Genomic DNA, 24,821 nt, shown 5'->3' with positions numbered 1-24,821 from the left:
ATTAATAAAAATATAGAGGCTATGCCACTCGTGAGAATATTGTTTTCAAAGCTCATTCGATGAAAATAGATTTCATCTTACACAGCAAACAAACACATTTTCTTTGTGTATTCTAAAATGCAGTTTTAATTAAATTTCCTCAATAATAACTTGTATATTAAAATCTGTTTTCCCCACTGATAGCCTCAATTTCTCATGTGTACAGGAATTATTGAGCTGAAGAAAAAGTTCGGAAATCAATGTTAAATAGAGATGTTATGTTTCATTTTAAACAAAAATGATCCCTTTTTTAATCATTAAACAAACATTTCTAGAAGATAAAAGTTACAACGTTTCTAACTTAATCCTGTTTTATATACACTAAATTAAATATAATTGAAAGATAATGTATAATCCCCTATCACATCCGCCATTTTTAAAAGTTGTTTATTTCAAGCAAGGAAAGAATAAAATGTGTTTGATTCGAAAGGAGTTCAAGTAATAAATAATTGTAGGCATGTGTGTAAACATTTAAGAAGTTACTAGAAATTTGGTAAATATGGAACCTTTTGATTCGATGGCTCTCTTACGAACGCTGGGTCATTTACTTATCCTTCATGTAGATGAATGTCATTGCACTAACACAGTTATATAATTGTTGCTCTTAGAATACTTATGTATGCCAAAATGTCGTCAAGAGTAGATTTTAGTGATGAAGAAAGAGTAATTATCAGATTGTTAAGAACATAATCAAAACGTAGAGACGAATATGTAAAGAATAATTTGATAATCGGAAAATTGGATCGTTTTGGAAGTTTTACTTTTTTATTACATTTGAAAATTGAGTTATTTATCAATTCCAGCGTTGTTTGCTCTAAACAGCCTAGATATGTCGGAATAATAATATATAAGTTGAGGTACCACATAACATTTGGGAAAATCTTTAAAATGTAGTTCCTTCATTGAAAAGTGTAGACATATATTTTGATAATTTTCACTGCGAAATAATAATATATAATGTTCACGGATAAATTGGTAATCCACTCTAAAGTCTAAAATAAAAAGTGTGGTTTACATTACAGTTTGACAGATTTAAAGAAAATTTATGAAAAAATAGCATTGAATTATTAAACTGTTCGTTATTTTTGACCTAACCTTCCTCGCCATGACCATTCACTATTTGTCGGAGTGTTCTCTGTATTTCTTGATGTGTATTAATCAAGCTATCATAAAACAGATAAAACCCATAAAAAAAAGAAATAACGAATCCTTAATTACGTGATAAGTGGCTGTATAATCTGCTATACACTGGTTACGAAGTGAACTTTCACATATCATAGTATCGGCGGGATCTTAATAAAACTTTTACTGTTATCTTGAAAACAAATCTTGTTATTCTTTGACACATCGTACAAATTAAGAACGATGAACGAAAGCAACTATTAGTCGAAATAAATAAAATATTTCCAACATTTATTGTACATAAACAAAATAAATTTTGAATGTATAAAAAATTCTCTCCTTTATCATTGTTTTACATTTAGAAGGGATTTTGATTTGCTTTTTTATTTAATAACCTCTATGTATTTTCAAAGGTTAGTGGGAGAGTAAATTATTAATATAATAATATTTGACATATCAAGATATTCAACATAGTTAATCAACACAATTGTCGAAATGTATTATTAAAGCGACGTACATTTAATAGCATTTTAATTTCGTTTTATATTTATACAGAATTTCTAAGTGACTTTTGTAAAACATATTTCTTTTAAGGTCTGACATTTTAGAATCCATCTGATTATATCATACAGAAAGCACATTGGTCAAAGAATTGTCAATGTAACATAAACACGTTAATATTTTTTTTTATTATAATGTATTGGATGTGTCACATTGAACTTAGTTTGTTAATTCACAGTTTTATATTTGACATGTTTTAGCATATTACATACCACTTGGATACCACTCATTCCATATTTCCTTGTAATATCAAAAAAAATCTCATATTTATTTGAAAATCATACTTAACTATGTCACTTTAAACTTTATAAAGACGGTTGTAGTGTAGCAAATGTGAATCTCTTTAATATGCTTTTATGTAGTATTAATATGCTTTTTGCTAGTATATTAACAAATAATTCAATCTTGTTCAGAACGGATTAAGACAAGTAAAATATTTGTCTTAAAATTAGGCAGAGACTGTAAAAGCTCTATCTCACTTGTGTACATGAAAATGGCAGCACTTACATTTGCTGTGACAGAAGTTTTTACTTAATAGCATTGTAATAATTTACACAATTGCATATGTAGAAAAATGAAATTTGAAAACACGAACTACTCATAGTGATGAAATAATTAACGTTCCGTTTCTTATATGATGCATCTAAAACATGAGGATGAGCCATTTGTATTTAATTAATTCAAAAATGTTGTAATTAAGGTTGTTAGCATACTTCAATGAGATTTTTTATATGTAAAACACGTACTGCAAATATTTGTTCAATTATATGTAATCACTAAAATATATGCATTCATTTCTTATTGAAAACTTTGACTTATCTTTTATAGAAAATAAATTTCTAATTACTTCCCTTTTTTAACATGAAATGTAAAGTCTGTAATATCTTTACAAATAATGCTTTTTGGAACTTACAATTTTGATAAATTTTCATTTGCGCATAATATTAAAACCATAGAAAATGAGTAACATGATCCTTAAATGTTTGTACAGTGAGAAAGCATGTATTTGTTCATTTTCATTCACATAATGATTTAATTTATAAATGTTCTACAGTTGATGATTCATGTTAATTGATTAATCAAAGCTGTTCAATGAAAATAATAAGATGCCGGGACTGTTAAACACTTGTTGAACCAATATGAATATGACGAAGATGTCGTTTCCAAAGAAGTAACGTCCCGGTAACATTTGAAATGTTTTACATACATGACATTTTTTTTTGTAATAGCACATAATTATCATATTTAACATTATGATAAGTGTTAAAAAGTGTTGTATTTTAAATGCAAAGCGACCGACAGTATGTTTTGCAGAACACGTTCGTTCGATCTCTTCTGATCCTTTGGGTTATAATAAAGTAAATCAAAACTGTAACAAAAAGGTTAGTTTAAATTTATTTTAAAAATCAAAAAACAGATATGTTTGAAATAAGTACAATAATAAATTCACCCAGATAGAACAACAGCCTTTTTGAATTTCAATGGTACTTTTACAATATTTGTATAAGATATTTTTAATATCGCTGACTAAACGTCTCTGTTCTGTTCATGAATCGTAATAAAACAGCCCAAAAGTCCATAAAAAGTGTTCTTAGCTTTAATTATTGTAATTGCAAAAACTGTATTTCTGACAATTTATGTAGTACCTAGTATTCCGTGTATTGAACCTATTGTACATTCGTGTCACATAAGTCAAAACAAATGTTTAAACCTTCCAATAGTAGCATACAGTTACTTCAATACATATCATGCATTGGTTGAGAACGTTTTCTCATGTTTGAAGGGAAGACCATGAAAACATACATAAATTGTTTCTCAGTTATAAGGTAGAATACAGAATACAAATTTATTTTTAAGCTAATGAAACATGTGCGCATTGTGCTTCAATATCGTGGTGTCACTTCACTTCATAGGTTTGAAACATGTATGTAACATTTTATTTACGAAAGCTCTTCTCTCAATAAAAGATCGAGAAGATGTGTTTGATTAGATTCCTTCAATGCACTTTTAAATTTGTTATATCCATTGACACCTTTTGTCATCACCTTACGCAGGATAGCTCTATTTTTCTCTGACGTGAGTTGTAGCTCCTGTAATTAAAACAATATAGAAGCAGAAAATAATTCGAACAGGTTTTGTCTAAAAGCTTAAATGTGTTTCATTAAATCGTCGTTAATGCATAAAACTATTCTGTTACGCAGTACATTTTTATTGGTACAAACAAAGCATTATGATATAGGTGCGTATCTTGCCTTTTCCGAATTAAAAGTTGAAAAAAAACCTCCAAAAGTTTTCAAACATTTTTTCATTTGAAATATTCTATGTAATTTGCTTATTTTACAAGCAACAGAAGTACCTTAAAATAAGATGTGGTAAAGGGAGGTAAACAATAACATAATTTGACTGCAAAAACAGTCATCGTTTACATGTATGGCATCAGGATGTTGACAAGTATTGTTTTTGCTGATGTTTGATGTTATTGCTGAAAATTAAAGAGGTAATTTATTCCTTTTCCTGTTAATGTATGATGTTTCTTTCATTTTATTTGATTTGTAATTGTATCCGGAAACTTTGGAGGGGACTGTATTTCCAACGTAATGAATAACAAGTAAAAACTGAAATGCATGTTTTTCCCACTAAATTAAACACTATATTTGCTCTCCCTCCTAACTTTACATGAAAAGCAACATCATTTTAACAATCATAAAACATACATTTTTTCTAAATATATAAAAAAAATGTGTTTTAGATAAAGGGATTAATATTAATCTTGTTATTCATTTTGCCTGTGTGACAAACATACACGAAACTTTAAAAAGAAAGCAAATAAAAAAAACAAGAGGGCCATGATGGCTCTAGATCGCTCACCTGACACGTCGAACTCATCAGAGAAATTTCTTACACAAGCATCCTGACCAAGTTTGATGACAATTGATTCAACAAGAGCCATGTCAACATGGTCATCTCCCGCCGAAAGTGTTTGCTCATTGGAAGAAGTATATGTAGCAGAGCAGAATTATTCATTTTTAAGAGGTCTTTTAGTAATGAAAACTGATGGCTGAAGTGATGACAGTTTTGAAACCTATTTGAATACTGATGGCTGAATATAACAAAGGGCAATAACTGAAAAATAATGCAGGGTAGAGTTATTTTATTATTGTGCACTGCACACCTCCTGAGTGAGATCTATCCACCTATGAAGTTTCAAGTAGATATCTCAAATTCTTTTTGAGATAAGCTCCGGACAAAATAGCATGACAAATAACAAAGGGCAATAACTCAAAAATTATATAGGGAAGAGTTATCATTCTTGCACACAGCATTCCTCCTCAATAAGATATATCCACCTATGACATTTCATGTTGACATCTCAAACACTTTTGAATAATGTTCCACTCAGGTGAAATATTAAGTATGAAAAATAACGTAAGGGCAATAGTTCTAAAATTATGAAAGGTAGAGTTATTATTATTGTGCATTGCATACATCCTGAGTGAGATCTATGCACCTATGAAGTTCATGTTGATATCTCAAAGGCTTTTTGAGTTATGCTCTGGACAAAAATTAATTTTGAAAAATAACAAAGGGCAATAACTCAAAAATTATGCAGGGTAGAGATATCATTCTTGTGCACTGCACTCCTCCTCAATGAGATCCATTCACCTATGAAGTTATAAGTTGATACCTCAAATGCTTTTTTAGATAAGCTCCGGACAACATAAATGAAAAAGAACAAAGGGCAATAACTCAAAAATTATGCAGGGTAGAGATATCATTCTTGTGCACTGCACTCCTCCTCAATGAGATCCATTCACCTATGAAGTTATAAGTTGATACCTCAAATGCTTTTTGAGATAAGCTCCGGACAACATAAATGAAAAAGAACAAAGGGCAATAACTCAAAATTTGTAAAGGGAGAGTTATCATTCTTGTAAACAGCTTTCCTCCTTAATAAGATCTTTTTACCTATGACATTTCATGTTGACATCTCAAAAACCTTGAGTTATGCTCCACTCAGGTGAAAAAATTAAGTATGAAAAATAAAAAAGGGCAAAAAGTCAAAAATTATGAAAGGTAGAGTTATTTTTCTTATGCACTGCATACCTCCTGAGTGAGATTTATGCACCTATTAAGTTTTATGTTGATATCTGAAAGGCTTTTTGAGTTATGCTCTGGACAAAAACTAATTTTGAAAAAAACAAAACAAAGGGCATTAACTCAAAAATTATGCAGGGTAGAATTATCATTCTTAAGCACTACACTCCTCCTCAATGAGATCCATTCACCTTTGAAGTTATAAGTAAATACCTAAAATGCTTTTTGAGATAAGCTCCGGACAAAATATATGAAAAAGAACAAAGGGCAATAACTCAAAATTGTATAGGGAGAGTTTTCATTCTTGTGCACAGATTTCCTCCTCAATAAGATGTATCCACATATGACATTTCATGTTGACATCTCAAAAACCTTGAGTTATGCTCCACTCAGGTGAAAAATTAAGTATGAAAAATAACGTAAGGGCAATAGCTCTAAAATTATGAAAGGTAGAGTTATTATTATTGTGCATTGCACACCTCCTGAGTGAGATCTATGCACCTATGAAGTTTCATGTTGATATCTCAAAGGCTTTTTGAGTTATGCTCTGGACAAAAATTAATTTTGAAAAATAACAAAGGGCAATAACTCAAAAATTATGCAGGGTAGAGTTATCATTCTTGTGCACTACACTCCTCCTCAATGAGATCCGTTCACCTATGAAGTTATAAGTTGGTACCTCAAATGCTTTTTGAGATAAGCTCCGGACAAAATATATGAAAAAGAACAAAGGGCAATAACTCAAAAATTGTATAGGGAGAGTTATCATACTTGTGCACAGCTTTCCTCCTTAATAAGATCTATCCACCTATGACATTTCATGTTGACATCTCAAAAACCTTGAGTTATGCTCCACTCAGGTGAAAAGTTAAGTATGAAAAATAAAAAAAGGCAAAAAGTCAAAAATTATGAAAGGTAAAGTTATTATTCTTAAGCACTGCATACCTCCTGAGTGAGATTTATGCACCTATGAAGTTTCATGTTGATATCTCAAAGGCTTTTTGAGTTATGCTCTGGACAAAAATTAATTTTGAAAAAAAAAAACAAAGGGCATTACCTCTAAAATTATGCAGTGTAGAGTTATCATTCTTGGGCACTACACTCCTCCTCAATAAGGTCTATCCACCTTTGAAGTTTCAAGTTGATAACTCAAATATTTTTTGAGATATGCTCAAGACAAAACTGTCGGGCGGAAGGACGGACGGAAAGACGGCCGTTCTAACAGGAGAGTAATTATGTGGCTACTCTATTGTTCTCTCTATTGTTCTTTTTAGCCACACAAAAGAAAATAGCCACATAAAAGCATTACGGAATGAATGACATCAAAGAGAAAGAACAGTTACCTATTGTCCTTCTAGCCACACAATTACTGTCCTGTGAGTGCGGAAGGACGGACGGACGGAGACTATTTCTCTAAAAAGGGACCACTAGAGCGTTAATAAGGTTTTTCCATATTTGGGCAGTGTGACTTAGTTTTTGACCCCTGGTGACCCATATTTAAACCTGACCTAGAAATCATCAAAACGAACTATCAGACTAATTTCAAGGATATTTGGATTAAAACAGGAGCAACTAGAGTGTTAACAATATTTTTCTTTTTTAGCTTCTATGACCTAGTTTTTCATCCGAGATAACCCATTTTCTAACTTATCCGAGTAATTACGTAGACAAGCATACTGACAAAATTTGATGACAATTGAGTTAAATGTGACCACTAAAGTGTCAACAAAGTATTTTCGATATTTGGGCGGTGTGACCTAGTTTTTAAGGTGATTCATATTTGAACTTAACCTAGAAATCATAAAAAAAAACTTTCAGACAAATTTCACGGATATTTCGATTCAAACAGGAGCAACTAGAGAGTTAAGGACGTTTTATGGAGTTTTCATATAGACAAATAGGCAACATTAAAACTGTTCAATAGAATTTCTTTAAACTTGACATGTTGTTAGAATATGATAACAGAAACATTTTAAACGAAAATAAATTTGGGCCACCGTTCTCATTTTCGAGTTATCTGCCCCTGAATCAGAATTTTCTACTTATTTGGGGTCATTTCAAGGGAAGATAACTTACACATACTTGAATGAAATTTTATTTTTAACTCTGAATTACTTTTTCTTTTTATAGTTGAGTACAATTCATAATAACAGGCAATTCCTTCAATCGTTTCTCTTACTTTTTTCAATGAAAATAAAGGTACTCTAAATTGTTAAAAATAGGCCATTTTTTACGAAAGAATGCATAGGTTAAAAGAAGAAGTGGGGAAAAAAACATCCACTCTAAATTTGTTCTTGAAATTTTGCATATCGACTAAAACGAAAGTAAGCTTCATGAAAATAAGAAAAAAATTGTATTGTTTCCCTTCATTGTAAATTATCTGCCCTTGAATTTAACAAAATAGTCCAATTCAAGGGCAGATAACTCGAAAAAGAGGACGGTAACCCCAATGTTTTTTTCGTTTAAAATGTTTCTGTTATCATATTCTAACAATATGCCAAGTTTAAAGAAATTCTATTGAACAGTTTTAATTTTGCCTAGATATGTCTTTATGAAAACTCCCGAAAACGTCCTTAACAAGATTTTTTTTTATCTCCTGTGGACTAGTTTTCATCCAAGGGGACCCATGTTTGAACTCATTCGAGCAATATCCTAGACAAGCATCTTGACAAAGTTGATGATGATTGAGGACTAGAGTGTTAACGAACAAATGTGGACGGACGCCGACAGCCAACGTATTAATATTCAACGATCCTAAAAGCTCACCCTGAGCTAGCTTAGGTGAGCTAAAATAAAATAAAATATATAAGCAAAAAAGGTGTCGACTGCTATACTTTAAACATGTCGGCCGATTTGAAATTTGAAATAGTCCGATGCCATGACGATTGTTTCATACGTAATTGTTACACAATAGTTTGAATGATACTGCAATAATGCAGATTAGTATTTTAGATAGCATTCGATCGAAAATAAAATTTGAACGTATACAGTGTTATAATTATCATATTAAGATATATGTACTTGAACATGGTTGTATATATGTAATATTAAAATATATGAAATATTACCTCAATGTCTCGAATTTCTATATTCGTCAGAAAACCACATGTTGTAAATTCATCCAAAACCAACCGTGGATCCATATGCAACACAACATGTTTTGTAGATTTTCGAAGAACAGATGTATACTCAAAACTATCTGTAAAACGTAATATCAAAATGGATATCACTAAAATTTTGCATTGTTTTGCATTGAGTGTGGACTAAACAACATGTGTAAATCGTATTAAAATCACATTAGCAGTTGTAATTAAACAAAGAAGTTTTAACCAAATATGTTAAACAAGTAATGAAAATGACAAATTACAAAACAATTTTTGGTTTTTAAATTTAAAGGTAGTTTGTGAAAAAACGCTGAAAACGTGTTCTGAACACAATTCCAAATTAAGAGGAAAATTTAAGCATCATTTAAAGAACTGAATACAAGAGAAAACTGCAAATAATTAGTAAAAGAACTCATATTTGGCTAAAAAATAAGATATAACAGTTATTCAAAATTTAAAAAAAAAAACAAACATAAGAAACAACAAATAAATGTAAAAGTCTCGACCTCTATCTCTCAAGAGCCACACATTTTACAAAAGCTAACAGTATATACCTGCGCAAGCAAATATAACTGTTGTTATCAAAAATATAAATCCCTTATTTATAAATTGATTATTTCAATAAAGCCATTAAATCCTGCCTACGGTATGGTTTTGAGGCAAAGGTATTTATACGCAGTAAAGAACTTAAATCTTAAAGAGACACATCATCCATGTTTTATAGTGAAGTAACTTCTTTTCAAAAAGTCATTCAATTCAGAATTAAAAACTTTTTTGTACACAAACTGATATTTCAAGCAAAAATTGAAGTACAATATGAATCTTTTTCTTAATGTATGTCATGATCAGGGGCATATAATATACACAATGATTAATAACATACAAAATGATTATTAAAACGTGGCATTGGTTGGTACTGAAAGTCGATGGTTATTATCTACATCTGAAGTTGCGTTTGAAAGTGAATGGTTTCTTGATATACTACAGGTTGCTATGGAACGACAATTTTCGCTATGGAAGTTAACGGTTGCAGGACAACTATAATCAAATGGTCAGTGAAAACTTAATACATAAATATGAATAGAAAATGGTCCACTAAAGACATCAATGACCGTTAAGTACAATACAATTAACATTTTTTTAGATTAAATAAACACAAAAAGTAAATACTCCCATTATAAAGGTTTTGAATGACAATGAACAATTAAATTTTATTTATTTTCATGAATAAAAAAGAACAATAAAATGTCTAATAGATAGCTACAGAAAATTGAATGCTTTTTTAAAGGTCAATGGATGCTATGGAAATTTAGTGGTTACTTTGAAAATCAACTGTTGCTAAGGTAAGTCCATGGTTCTTGTTATGTCACTGGTGTTTCGATATATTAATGGTTGCTATTGAAGTCAATGATTTCTATGATATATCAGTGGTTGGTATAGAAAAACAATAATTGCTTCAGAGGTCACTGATTACTAAGGAAATTCTGGTAGTTTATAATTATTATGGTTGTATTGGATGTCACGAGTTACCTTGCAAAAAAGGTAACTATGATATAGCGGTCATAAATTTCCGTGGAACTCAATTTTTACAAAATCATCAAGTGACATTGAAGTAACTGTTTGATATGGCATCCACTTATTCCTATGAAAAATTCGAAAGTTGCTATTAAACTAACTGCTTCCTTAGAAAAGGCAATGGTTGCTGCACATGTCAATGAATGCTCAGGGAATGTAATGGTTTTTGAGAAAATATTTATTTGCCATTGGATGTCAAAGGTTGCTATGGACATCACTGGTCGCTTTCAGTCGTCACCAGTTGCTTTGTTAAGTTTATGGTTTTCTAGTGGAAGACATGTGTGGCGCTTGAAAGAAGATAGTTCCTCTCGAAATCTGTTGTTATTATGGAAAGTCAATTGATGTTAATGAAGTTATTGCTTTAATCTAAAGTGAATGTCACTGCAAAGAAAAAGAGAATGCTTGCTATTGAAATCACTGGTTTGATAAACATTAACTGTAACAATGGTTGCTTCGTAGTCCATGGTTCCAATGGTTACTATTGAAAGATCATTGTTGCTTATGAATGTCAGTGGTTGCTACAGAAACTCAATGGTTGCTCAGCACAGCCAATGAAATTATTGAATATAAAGGTTTTCTATGAATGTCACTGATGGAAATTGAAAATCAATTGTTGCTTTGGAAATCAATGGTCGCTATGGAAATTAAACGCTCATGTAGAAGTCATTAGTTACTATAAAAAGTCAATGCTTGCTTTCGAAATGTGTAGTTGTTATGGAAAGACAATTGTTGTCTTTTTGTTGTTTTTTTTCTGTGTGTGTGTTTTGTTAAGTTTTTTTTTGTGTTTTTAAGTCACTGGTTTGGAAGGTAAATAGTTGCAATTGAAGTCAAAAGTTATATCGAAAAGTATATTGTTGCTTTTAAAGTCACTGGTTGCTATGAAAATAAATTCTAGATATCTAGTGAATGCTAGCTGTGAAAGTCACTAGTTACTATTGCAGTCAGTAGTTGCTATTGAAAGAAAATGTTTACTATATATATTTTGGTTGGTGTGAAAAATAAATGGTTGCAATGGAAGTCAATGTTTGCTATCGAATCTTTTTGGCTGCTAATGAAGTAACTTTCTGCAATCGAAAATGAAAAGGTTTCCATGTGAGCCTCTCGTATCTTTTGAAGTCACTTGTAGCTACATAATGTTTAAAAAAGGAGATGTTAGTCAATGGTTGCTACTGAAAGTCAATAGTTGCTATGTAATTCACTGATTGGTCAATGGTTGTTTTGGAAATAACTTGGTTGCTTTTAAAATCAAAATTTTCTTTTGATGAAATTGGTTGCTAAATAAAGATGATTACTTTGAAAATCACCAATTACTTTGAAAATGACTTGTTGCTAAGAAACGTCAATGTTTACTATTTAAAGTGAAGGGTTAGCCAATTTTTGAACCCTTACACTTTTTATTTGATCAAAAGTTGTTGAGGTCCACTAGACGATGTTTTATGCAACAGCTAAGATTCAGCCTTCATGATTTTAAAGATTTGTTAAGTCTTCAATTTTCCAGGCCTTTATTTTTAACTAACTTTAGCATTTATGGTTTTAGAAAGATACTTTTAAAGTTTTATTATCATGTATATAAGCTAACCAAACTATGGATTGGACCGAAAGTTTTTGCACAAACATTGTTCAGCTTCATGCAAGTAACATTACTGCAAAGTGTCATCAATTTTAGTCTTGTGGTTTCAGAAGAGATGTCCTTTGAATAAATTCTGGACTGCAGATGTCTGTCGATGGGTAATTATTTATCATAAAACTCTGCGTCAATACGAAAAAGGTGAGCTAATAGTTTATGAAACTATACTCTTAAACAGTGAAAAAAAACAGGATTAAAAATATATGTAAAATGCTGGAGTTTATCATTAAAATGATTTTAGAATTAATGCTTAACATTGTATATATACAAGCACAATGGCAAAACAGACAACATAAACAGATTTAAATATTCATTGTGCCAGATCTATTTAGAACTTCACAAACCTTTCAAAGTAGAATATTTATGTAATTTACGAGATTTATAACGCTAATCTTACAGTTTTCATCGATGATATATCGACAAATAAATAGCAAGAACAAAGGGAATAAATCGTTCAATTTGAAACATAAATGTTACAATATTAAATCTTAAATGTCTTATATATTCATATGTCTGGGGGAAAAGATTAATTTGATGTACATACATCCATTTCCTTGGGTTGTCTGCGAAGCTGAATGTTGGTTGCGTTCTGAAGTGCTTGCATTCTGTAAATATGTTTAAAAGAGTCCGTCAATGTATGTCAGTTTTCTGTGTTTTCAATATTTACGTTATATTTTACTTGGTCGAAACTGTTGATATGATACAATGTAAGTCTCAACATTACAACAACTACTATGGATTTTTTATTGCAAGGAATAAAGATGATAAGCCCAATGAATAGGAAAAGCGTGGAATCCCACCTGTATTTTTTACATAAAATGCGTTAAACTTAACTTTCTATTTCAAGGGGGCGCGGACAGTAACTTGCACTGACCGGTACCGTCAATGTACATGCCCAACTAAACGGAGCCTCAGTTTAGTCATATGTGGCGTTCTGTAGGGATGTTGCTTTCACTATTCTATAAGGTGCCAATGTGTCTTTATCTACATTACCGCTGTTACTTTTCTGATTATAGCATATATATTGATAAAACGTGTTCATAGTTGAGGCCAATGGTTTTGGTAATTATTGTATAATTTTTCAAATTATAAAAGAAGAAGAAGTTGACAGCATACGAGTATATCATTAAGTTGCAAGATAATAGATATTGATAAGTGAATGTTTATAATATAAAACGCATGCGGAAATAACACAATTCAATATTTACTGATTTTCCAAATGCTTAATGCTACCTAAACGGATATAAAAGACAGAATACTTTTGCAGTTACCTCACTTGAATTTAAGCTTAGTTGCCAGTTAGGTTGACAGCATAATGTTATTTATTAAGTATTGCATGTCGGGGTATTAAATATTTTACCTTCTGCCAAGTGTAGTTGATTTAGAAATGATACTTTATTTAATATAGTCAAGATGTTATAAAAATGCGCCTAGAAATTATTTCTATATATTTGAAATACATATCTCAGTATCAGAGGTCATATGTAAACAAAACAAAATTTAATCAAAAAGGCAAACATTAAAACTTATATGTTGCAACCATTTCCAGGAACGTACCTTTATCACATCTCTTTGACGAGTTGTGTTTCTTTTAGACTTATTTCTGTAAGTATCATCAGGAAAGTATGTGTCTTGTTCTCCTATAGTTTTATCACAAAGTCTCCGATCTTTAATACAACCACAATCCACAAAACAACACATGTTCTCTCCTGAAAGAACAATTTGATGTATTGTAAAATTAAATTCGTGCTACAAGAAATATGACAAAAATCAATGAGTTTAATATCCCGTTCACTAAGCATACAATGGCCGCAAAGTTATCATTTCTTACTTTTATCAGGACTATTTAACTAGTTTGCCTCCTCGCTCTGTTTGTTCATTATCTCGTTAACCTCTTGTTGCACCTCACCTTAAAGTTCCTTACTAAATGTATATAAATATTTATTTATTTCCTGATGAAATACGTGCAGACAAACGTCTGCTCCCCAGTTTCTATCAATTCAGATTGTGCGTTTTAAATTGCCGTTACGAGTTTATAATATAGATAACGTAACTGAATAATAGTGATCACCTGAAAGTACTGAACGAATATATTTAAATAAAACGTAAACACATCATCCTTATTGCTGTAAAAAATGGAAAATAGATAAAAAAAACAAAGAAGCTGGTTTAAAGACATGTGTGTAGTAAATTGGTATTATTATTCTTTGTACATAGAAAATATGTTTATTTTAGGTGAACTTTATTTTGAATTTGATTTGAATTGTCTTAATAGAACCGGATATAGGATGCCACGAGGTGCGATTGCGACGAATGTAGTAAAGTCAATGAGAGTCCAATACAAATACATGATATCAAGTGACACCAACAATAGCCCTTCTATTACAATGTATACATGTATACTTTGTCGAATACAAACTATATATCCAACCATAACATGATTTGCATATGACTAACAATTTCTTTCAAAATCACATTCAAGTGTAATATTGTCTTATGCATGTAATCGAACATCTGCAGAACCATATATTGCAAAGTAAAACTTATCTAGATTCTCTCAAGACATTTTACAGAAGCATGATAGAGTCTTACTTAATCTGACTTGCTTTGATTCTTTTGATTCGATTTATGAAAATAAAAACAAAAATATAAGAACTTATCACAAACAAACAAACGCACTCAAGCATGCATGCGCGAACGTTTACTGAAACCTTACTTTACTTGATTTACTGGGGAAAAAAATCTTATAACACGGTTTTCATTATCTTCTAGTATATACAAAATATATAAACGCACATACTTTCAGTAATATTTCCTGTCCGATCCGATCGCTGACTTGATGTATAATAGCCGCCTATGTCATCCTTCGAAACAAAAATACTGATAATTTATTTTATATACAGGTAGCGACACCGTGCAGTTGACCGTTAGTTCAAGCTTTTTAACATTGATAATAACCATTTTAACAACAAGAAAATAATAATAAACAATCAATATATTTGTTTTCTCAAATTGTGTCAGATTTTACCAAAAAATAAAATATATACATACTATTTTAGTTATACACTGCATTAATATTATGACAATTTCCAAATTCTGCTGGTAGAGTAAAACCTTCGACATGCACTATTTAAAAGACGAGCACTTATCTTTGTTCCATCGATGACATGCTCTTTAGAGTTAATTGTGATTTCAAATTATACTATGGTGTTGTTGCTGTTTGTGGCAGCCCATTACTTTATAACATATTTTACGTGCTATATTATAATTATTAAGGTGACAATTTGGTTAGCATCATTTATATTACAGAATCAGCTTTAGGTTTAAAGTTCATATTATAATAAAAACAAGTAATAACTTTTACTTTTCTACAGCAAATGTGTTCGTTTTCTAATCCACGTGGTTGCAGGGACTGTACATATTGTTTTCCTTTTAAACTGTTTATATAAGAACAGTTAGGAAAGGATCTAGCGTGCTCTTTGATGGGGTCATCTCCAGAACTCCAGTCCTTTAAACCACCATCGCAACAGAAACATCGACACAAATCACCTTGTCCTTGAAATCAAAGCTTTGATATTACATTGAAAAACAAACAAAAAACTTTAATTGACATATATTATTCATATATTATACTGTTATATTACGCATAAACAAATACGCTTAATATATTTATTTTGGTCCGTAATACTTGAAGTTGTAAATATAAAACGTTTATATAATCACTTAGTACTACATTTAACGTGTATTTCGGATATTGGCAGGATAAATAAATAAGTAAACCATCAACGCTTAGTTTGTTGCACTACCTTGACATTAAATATTGTAACATTAAATATTTTTTAAAATAAATTTTTCAATTTGTATTGAATTCAGAATTCTACCCGTTTTCTAACAAATTTATAACCCTGTTGAATGTAAAAAATCAAATAAACTTAAAATTTCTTAAAGCACAATAAAAGTCATTTCTATCATATAATTAACATAGCAAAACATAACTGTTATAATTAACATTTAGTCGGGGAAATAATGTTGAACAATGTAAAAGCTGAAAACACAAATCAATTTACCAGTGAAAAATAAACCTGCTACTGCCAGTTGTTGATGAGGAATGCAGTTGCCGCTAGGAAAGTTTTCAAATGATGCAAGTCTTGCTTTCATTGTCTGATAACGTGGTGACCTGATAGTGTAGCTTGGGGGTGGTGATCTGGATTCTGTTGACAAATATCAAAATTGCTCTATTTATAACAAAGACATTCACTGCATATACGTTAAAACATGAGTCATTCTTTCTTGACATACTTCAATGATTTTTACTCTTTCTTCCCCTTCAATGTGAGAGATATAAGATTGTGATCTTAAAATTGTTACGCAAAGCTTTTTGCTTGAGACATAATATATATTTCGTTTTAAAAATCATTTTATGAAATTGTAACATTGATTTATATGTTAATATAATTATGTAAGTGTCATTTAAGAATTTATAACGTTTAAAGACTTAGATAAAGACCCAATAAAGACCATTATCATTTGTAATATCAGCAAAACTTCTTATCTCTTAGGGTACCATAAATCTAATGACATACTGTCCTTTTTATTGACAAACCAAATATTGATTTCAGAGATAAATTATTTGAACTCTTACCATTTGTCAGTGCCGCCTACAAAGAGAACACATTATTGTATTTTTATATGAATTTTCTCCAAAAACATGTTCTAAAATATTAAGTGAAAATGTATTGATTTAAATTATGTTGGAATATTTGTTAAATGGTGTATCACATGAGGATTTGTTTCTTTTACTTTCAATTGTTTGATTTAAATATGAATTTTGATTATGCACGACTAGTAATGCTGATTCATCTGTACATAACCTTTAATGTCCTTTTTATAATTATAGAGAAAAAAATAAGTAATTAATATCTTGATTATTCAATTTCTTTTTATATTTCGATCAGGGAGTCTAAAGAATCATTTCATCATAGAATATGACGTTCTTTTGCACCAAAAGGTGCATTCTTGTACCTTTTTACCATTTCAAATATCCATTGACTTCATGCCTTTATACGAATATCATACAGGGCGTTTTCATGGCTATAAATACGACAGTGATTTTTGTTGAAACATTAATGTTATTCTTGTGAACTGTTGAAAGTTACTGTCTACAAATTAATAATGTGTCGTTTATACAATAAAGTTTCAAATGTCGTTATATACATAGTAAGAAGTGACATAACAACAATAGTAACGCTGTTCTATCAAATAAATTTCTTAATCTCAGTGCAAACAATGCAGTTACTTTCGGCAATGGGTACGAACAATTCTTGTTTTCATATTACAGATACCTTAGTTCTTTCTACTTTGGGTTTTCCATATCTCCAATTGAGGAAATCACACGTTGATGAATATTTTACGTGCTGAGTAAGGGGATCGTCTTCTATGGTCCAGTCTTTTAATCCAATACCACAATGATAGCATCTTACCAAGTCGTTGTTTTCTTAAAATGATACATAAGTTGATTTTAAATATTTGCAAAAATAATATATAGTTTATCTTGTGAACAGATGTGTTATGACTGATGGCCAAAACAATATTTTGAAGTCGTTGCAACGGTAATTAGACCATTTTTCTAACGACATTTTTGATATTAAATAAACAAGTCTATGACAGATCATGAGTAAATGAAGTATTTCTTTGCAAATTATATTATATCATATTACCTCTACCTGTAAAGAAAAATCCACACCCTACTAGGAGATTAATATCAGGCTTGTAATCAGTCAACCATTTCGGAGTTTGGAATGAGTCATATCTCTTCTTCTGATCCTGATATTCTGTATATCTAGATGGTTTTGAAAAATATGGAATTCCAGAAAAAGAGGTGATCTTAGGTCTTTGCATTGTTGCTAGCCTTATTGAACTATTGACCTCTCCTTGGTTTGAAAAGCCTGTTTGACCAGATTCAGATCTTGTAGCCGATGGTATAGTAAATATATGTCCTGGATATCGTTCAAATGAGTACATGGTTGCATCAATCTCCAATACTTCGCTAGGATATTTGTCTTCGTCAGGTGAGCTAGGAGGATATGACTTATTTTTGTATAATTTTTTGTCATTTGGTATCCTGGGAACATATATATCCTCATCAAATATGTCACGCTTATCTGCTTCAATGAAGGTTGTTGAGTGATGACGCCGAGGAGTAGGAGGCCTTAGTTTTGAAAGCGCCTGAAATAAAAAAAATAAGTATTATTTAATTGAAAGATATATTAAGACAATGAAAAATGTATTCACGTTACATTTACGTCAAATTTACTGTCGAATATGACTTATCATGAATTCAGAGTGGTGATAAAACAAGCAGCTATGTAGTCTTTATAGCTACTCGCCTTCATAAGATAACAGAACATCTTCTGTTGTGCTAACGTTTCACATTCTCAGTCGAACGACCTTGGCGATTTTTTACAATAACCTAGGAGTTAATAAGGAGTAAAACTTGCTCTACAATATAACCTCATGTGTTAACAAATACAAAGGTTGTATTTTTATAATGTAGTAAAGAATGTGTTAATTTGCATCCAATAAAACCTAAACTGAAAAACAAAGACAAGTTAAGTGCAATTGTAATACAATCTATAATACCGTCCACATGCTAATCTTCTAAAAGCATAAGTATACATGTATTAAAAATGAACTGTTTAAATGTTATTTAATTTGGGTGGACTTTTACACGATATAAACTAAGTCTACAAACCCGTCATATGTTTATTTTTAGGTGAGACCGAAATACCGTATCCTTTTTGTGTATTTATACTATAATTTTGCTCGAGTTCGTTTTACAAAGACTGTAAAAAAATCCTTTATGTTCTTCAGCCATCGAGATCATATACTGTAAAAAACATTTAATTTTCGCGAGAACTTTATTTCGCGAATTTGAGGCAAAATGTCCAAAAAAATTATTTCGCGTCAACATGAATTCGCGTCTTCCCGAAAAAAAGTTCACTAATTTTTGCGTCGTTTATTGTGCGACGAATGCATTTATATCTGTATCAATTTTTCTGATAGCTTGCTAATCTTCTTATTAAGTGAAACCGTCTGGTCTGTCAAATATATGTCAATAAAGTTTGATAATTATTTGATATGTTCACTGTGTTTGTCAAAGTGTTAAAGTTTCACTGATTAGCCATTCAAAGGCAAGCAGACGAAAATCAATTAATTAAAAATAGTACCCTCTTATATTACCTGTAGTACTTTTAAAGTTATAATAATTTTATAATAATTATCATAAATATATCATTTTAAACGTAAAATTGAAATATGATTATGCAAAGAAGTGGGACGTATTATTGACGATTATGTAAACTTTCTTTATTGAATATTTATGCTAATGGGGCTACGCATTAAATCTAACTATACAAGTATTGAACGTTTTCTTGAAATTGAATTATTTTATCGAACTGTGTAAATGTTTTATATACTCCACGAGTTTAAAGTATAAAGGTGTTTGTACCTAGATGTACATTTACGAAATAGAAAATATGATACATCATTTGTACATTTATTTAATATTGATAAATCTATCCATCCATGCACTTTTTATTTAAATCTCAAAATAGAATTTTATGACCTTACCACTTGTTGATACGTTATCATTTCTTTTTGTATAGTTTTTATTTGCTGCTAATGGTGTATTTTGAGGGTGTACTTGCTAGCATTGTCTTTTGTATCATGATCCATTTGATAAAGAAAAAACGTTGCTAGAAAAATGTCAGTATCCATGTGCCAAAATTGTTTACCGTCCGCAATGTTTCGCTTTATTTTGTTTAACAATATATTAAACAATTCACTGTCTGTTACAAGAATAGCGTCTCCTGAAAGTACAACAATTAGCACCTGTCTCTGTTCAGCGTAACATTTCACAATATGTTCTTGCGACTCTTTCTTTAAATGTATCTTTGTATCATATTCAAATAGTATGGATTAAAAAATAGAGATAGTATTTCTCGATTCCAGTTTTGTTCCAAAAACTATTTCATTTTAATCCCTCTGGCTGTTATCTGACACATCCATTTACTGCGTAAGATACTTCGTGTCAATTTGATCAGAAAATAATCACTTTATAGTTCATATGTTGGACTTTTAAACATAAATAAATGGAATCCCATTGCATTTACATACACATAGGTATATGTAGCAGGTATTTAGACTACTTAGGCAACTTAGACTATAAATAAAATAGTAACACTGATAAATGTTTATGTCATTTTTGAAGATAAAGAAAGATTTAATCGACGCTATTGCGCCATAACAGGTTACACTCATAAATATTTAAAGGTATGTGAAACCAAAACTATATATAGATAACAAAAAGAAGCTCTAGTTGAGATATCAATCCTACCTTTGTTTAGTGACATTAGTATTTAAACTTATGGTTGAAAACCAAACTACATATAGATGATAAAACGTAGCTCTAGTTGAGATATCAATCCTACCTTGACATCCCTGGACAAAAACATCTCTTATTCTTGATACAAATATGTACAAATATGTGAGAATCTCATACTTCCTGTTCTAGCCAAACATGATAAAAACCTAGTGTCGATAAAATATTTTAAACACGTGAAGCCAAATTTGATTTTTGAGGTTGACTTTCAATGTCATCTAACATCATTTTATATATAAACTTCGTTCGCTCGAACTCGGATCGCTCGAATACCTCCTTTCGCTCGAACTCATCGTCCAGTCCCGGCAAAACTCCTATATAATATATATTGTTTTACCTCGGATCGCTCGAACACCCATCGCTCGAACATGATCTCTGGTCCCTTCGGCAGAAATATAGTGTAAATCACACCTTTTCGGTCGAACACAAACAGACAACAAAAGTTGCAGGTCGACATGTTCTAAATAATTGACAGTCGGTGACACATGTTTTTAACACCTCGTGATCGTGACAAAGGAAATTAAGGTTAATTGATACAAAATAAAAGGTGTTGTAACCGATTTGTTTGTTATGATAAAATTGTATATTTGCCGTCTTGAGTAACGATAAAAAGAAAACAACTCCTGAAATGCGCAAAAGTCAATAAATAAATGGCGTTTACCCGGACGGCTTTAATTACAATCGTGGTTCATGTATCGTGAATTGTCAGTGTAATCTATTTATATAATGATACATGTACGTGTTTATTTTAGTAAATGACTACAAATATATGCTGCTGTAAAATGTTATTTTTACATTTAATTAATTCATTGTTTAAAATAAAATTGATTTCATAATAGACATATAAATATATTTTGAACATTGTTCACAGTTTGGATAATGATCGCTCAATCGAACTCAACCAATTACAATATGCATAAATATAGATTAACATAGTGTACCGTTAATATTGTTTCCAATAGGATAATAATTCTTAATATGACGTATTCGACAAACAGATGTTCTAACAACAATTATATTGACGTATTTATCATTTGACCTATGTAAGCTGGAAAACCTTTAGATATGTGTTCTATGTAATAATAGTTCAACCTCGATTGGCTCGAACTACCGATCGCTCGAACATATTTTCACAGACCCTCCGAGTTCGAGCGAACGAAGTTCGACTGTATATAATATATATTTATTTTCAGGGCTGTTAGTTACTTTTAACCAATATTTTAAAATGTACACAATTCTTAGACTATATTGGTCCGTTCTTCCAAGATCGCCATATATAAAATTATTTTGTATGCTTACTTTCTCACCTCATGTTCGTTTGCAAAACATTGTATGCACCCTTTCAATGTGGTTTACTTGTAAAAAGCCCCACACCTCAGCACCATAAATAAGGACTGGCTAAATTAGTTTATCAGGAAGGTCTAAGACATGTTCTCAAGACAAATTAACAAACCTAGACATATAATTTTTACTTAACAATTCTTAGGTACGTATTCAATTCCTAGGTACGTATACTTATTGACGATATCTAAAGTATTTACATCATAATAAAAAGCAAGGTTATTTGGTAAAAGCCCCCTTTTCGAAATAATAACGCTTTGGTTTTATCTTAAATTGTTTAAGCTTAATTTTCATCTAGAACAAAATTCATGTAAAATATCAAAACCAGTCTGTATTTCTTCAGCAGAATTTGTTAAATGAACAATATCATCAGCATACATCAATAAAAATAGTTTCAATGCTCATATGCGAGGGGTGATCAAGAATTACGTAGACTGGCTCAATATCTTATTTATTGTTTGACAAACGTAAGTAAAACTTATATCACATGAAAGTACGTTTTATCAACAAACAACATGCAATTTTGTTTTACAATATGTTTACATAATTCGGAATAACAAACCATGAAAATGTGTCTCTATCGCGGTACCGGCCCACGTCGTCAAAAAACTCTTGACGTCAGCGACGTCGCTGCGACGTAATTGTTTAAGGAAAAGCGCATGACATTCAGTCTTGTTCAAAGTACGAGCCAGAACATGCAATTCAACGTTCATGCCTCTTAGGCCACTTAGAAAAGAATATATTCCTGTAATACTCTGCTAGATACTGACGTATTAGGATGTTTGTCGCTGACTGTAACTCCAAATTCTCAAAGCGCTGGCCCTTCAGCTGGCGTTTCAAATCTGGGAACACTGAGAAATCAAACGGATAAGCAAATATTAAGGTATTTTGTAAAATTATTTAAGTTTTTGATACATTGTTTATAAATTTGAATTACGCAGCATGTTTGAAACAAATGTGTATCCGTGCATTTTATTGTTTATAACAATACTGTAACAGCGAAATCATAAATTAGCGCGGAAAATTTGATTTTTTATATTCGAAACCTAATAGGTTGTAGAGTGATTAAAACAAAAAAACATAAGTTAATGCACATAAAATACCTTTCGCATGTTCAATTTCTTGGTGATAATTGTGTGCGTGGTTCCATAGCTCATCCCAATTACTTCTGATATCCCTCGAACGGTCACTCTTGCGTCTTCCTTGATAAATCTTCAATTGACGTCACATCTGACGGCTTGACGCTCGACCTTCTTTCACGCCATTCACCATCTTCAAGTGACTTTCGCCCTTCAGAGAATCGCCGGAACCACTTAAAAACGAGTGCTTGAGAAACAGCATTCTCTCCTCTGGTCCTCTGCAGCTTTTTATATGTGTCTGTAGGCGTTTCACCTAATTCCATGCAGAACTGAATGTTGGCACGCAATTCAGGGCGTTCTTGTGATGTCATTTTTAACGTAGCTGCGTAACGGGTTACTATGGTTTAAACATTGTTTATTTTCCTTATCTAATGTCAAATGACGTCAAATTTTTATGCGACGTCATACAAACGTCCGAAAACATATTCCCGCATTTTTCTGTTATTTTGATAAACAGTGTCGAAATTATAATGCATTGAATAAAGCAATTATATATAAAAATAGCACCTTGGCCAGTAACGCGTTACTTTAGTTACAGTTATGCTAGTTATTCTGCTCTGAGTAATGCATGACTGATATACAGCTCCTTGTAAACGGCAAAGAGATAGGTCACGACAGTGATATAAATAAAAATATTTTATATGGGTCCGTTTCAAAGATATTGAACCAGTGATCACCCCTCGTATTAATACCGTTTGCACCCTTGATGATAAAATATTCTTCTAAGTCGTTTAAATACATATGAAACAGAAAAGGACTCAAAGATGCGCCAAATATAACTCCCAGATAACTGACAAAAATAGAATATTTCTCACCATATAATTTTACTCATGAACGTACATTGATTCATTGCTTGAATTATATAAAATAACTTACCCCTTACACCTTCTTTGAATAATTTAATCCAAATATATTCGGTCTTACTAAGTAGTCAAAGGCTTTAGAAAAATCAACAAAGACACAATAAATAAAATGACACAGTCCCATTTTAGCTTTAAAACCTTCTTAAGGTTCAACATAAAGATGTATATAGTAATTTTCAGCCAATAAAGTAAGTCGTTTGTTAATAATACTTTTATGTATAGTAATGATATGTCCTTCACTCTATGACGCTGGTAACCTTTTTCAGAAATTTTATTAAATAATTTCAAAATATGTAAAGCTAAAATAACCTTTCCATAGACTAAAACTACGGCCTAAATTCAGGTCAGTAATACTCTGTAATATTTCTCACATAGTAAAAGGTAAGTCCAGTTCATTCAACATAATTTAAACCCGTTATCTAAAATACGATTTGTGAACTTTGTAACTTCTTTGTCTGCTTAAAAACTCATTTATCGGGGTTATAAATTGATTTAAATATTATGTAAAAGAATCAAGTGAAATTCTTTTCGGACCTTTCTAATAAATACATTCATTCAACATTTGCCAATATAACTTGGCATTGCTATAACGTGCTGACAACATTAATTTCTGTGTTCTACTCTTGTCGTTTACAAATTGAAAAACTCGGACTCTCATTTTGTATATATTTCTTGCTTGTATAATATTTATTTTGTTCAATTCTATCTTAAACCTTCTATAAACACAAAGTTTATTATAAACAATCTACTGTATTGTTTTCACATATATAACTGTATAATGCAGCGTCCTGATTTCGATGATCATACTTATTAAAACTACTATCAACTGTACTATATTTACCAAATACATACATATTCAAAACATTGAACAAATTATCAAATTCAACATGTGTTGTAGTACTATTAATTTTATTA

General features: G+C 30.9%; 2 protein-coding genes across 4 annotated transcripts; both read right to left on the bottom strand.

The window, feature by feature from the left end:
• Positions 1 to 2,998: 2,998 nt before the first annotated feature.
• On the bottom strand, positions 2,999 to 13,826 carry LOC132741716 (uncharacterized). 2 transcript variants are annotated; one of them, XM_060729962.1, is made up of 4 exons: positions 13,681 to 13,826; positions 12,668 to 12,728; positions 8,886 to 9,016; positions 2,999 to 3,812 (listed from the first exon to the last, which is right to left on the bottom strand). In XM_060729962.1, the coding sequence occupies exons 1-4, from the start codon at positions 13,822 to 13,824 to the stop codon at positions 3,663 to 3,665; spliced, it is 486 nt and encodes a 161-aa protein (XP_060585945.1). In that variant the 5' UTR covers positions 13,825 to 13,826; the 3' UTR covers positions 2,999 to 3,662. The 2 variants fall into 2 exon arrangements, with proteins under 2 accessions (XP_060585945.1, XP_060585946.1); XM_060729963.1 differs by lacking the exon at positions 2,999 to 3,812 and adding an exon at positions 8,321 to 8,603.
• A 1,036-nt stretch (positions 13,827 to 14,862) lies between these two features.
• LOC132741711 (baculoviral IAP repeat-containing protein 3-like) lies at positions 14,863 to 20,207 on the bottom strand. Of its 2 annotated transcripts, none has more exons than XM_060729955.1 (7): positions 19,753 to 20,207; positions 17,841 to 18,348; positions 17,466 to 17,617; positions 16,766 to 16,781; positions 16,191 to 16,334; positions 15,488 to 15,678; positions 14,863 to 14,987 (listed from the first exon to the last, which is right to left on the bottom strand). In XM_060729955.1, the coding sequence occupies exons 1-7, from the start codon at positions 19,771 to 19,773 to the stop codon at positions 14,892 to 14,894; spliced, it is 1,128 nt and encodes a 375-aa protein (XP_060585938.1). In that variant the 5' UTR covers positions 19,774 to 20,207; the 3' UTR covers positions 14,863 to 14,891. The 2 variants fall into 2 exon arrangements, with proteins under 2 accessions (XP_060585938.1, XP_060585939.1); XM_060729956.1 differs by having other exon boundaries at positions 17,847 to 18,348.
• Positions 20,208 to 24,821: the final 4,614 nt, after the last annotated feature.

This window comes from Ruditapes philippinarum, unplaced genomic scaffold, assembly GCF_026571515.1.
Source record: "Ruditapes philippinarum isolate M1 unplaced genomic scaffold, ASM2657151v2 ctg737_1_1_1_1, whole genome shotgun sequence".
NCBI lineage: Eukaryota > Metazoa > Mollusca > Bivalvia > Venerida > Veneridae > Ruditapes > Ruditapes philippinarum.
The sequence above is the reverse complement of the archived record's forward strand: the minus strand, read 5'-3'. Positions and strand labels throughout refer to the sequence as shown.

Coding starts and splice junctions, on each gene's coding strand:
- LOC132741711 (XM_060729955.1), bottom strand. CDS start 19,773: ATGATAACGTATCAACAAGTG. Junction 18,349..19,752: donor TGATAACGTATCAACAAGTG/GTAAGGTCATAA, acceptor TTTTTATTTCAG/GCGCTTTCAAAACTAAGGCC. Junction 17,618..17,840: donor ATTTTTCTTTACAGGTAGAG/GTAATATGATAT, acceptor TATCATTTTAAG/AAAACAACGACTTGGTAAGA.
- LOC132741716 (XM_060729962.1), bottom strand. CDS start 13,824: ATGTGTTGTTTTGTGGATTGTGGTTGTATTAAAGATCGGAGACTTTGT. Junction 12,729..13,680: donor GTCAAAGAGATGTGATAAAG/GTACGTTCCTGG, acceptor ACATATTTACAG/AATGCAAGCACTTCAGAACG. Junction 3,813..8,885: donor TAGAAATTCGAGACATTGAG/GTAATATTTCAT, acceptor TTTTAATTACAG/GAGCTACAACTCACGTCAGA.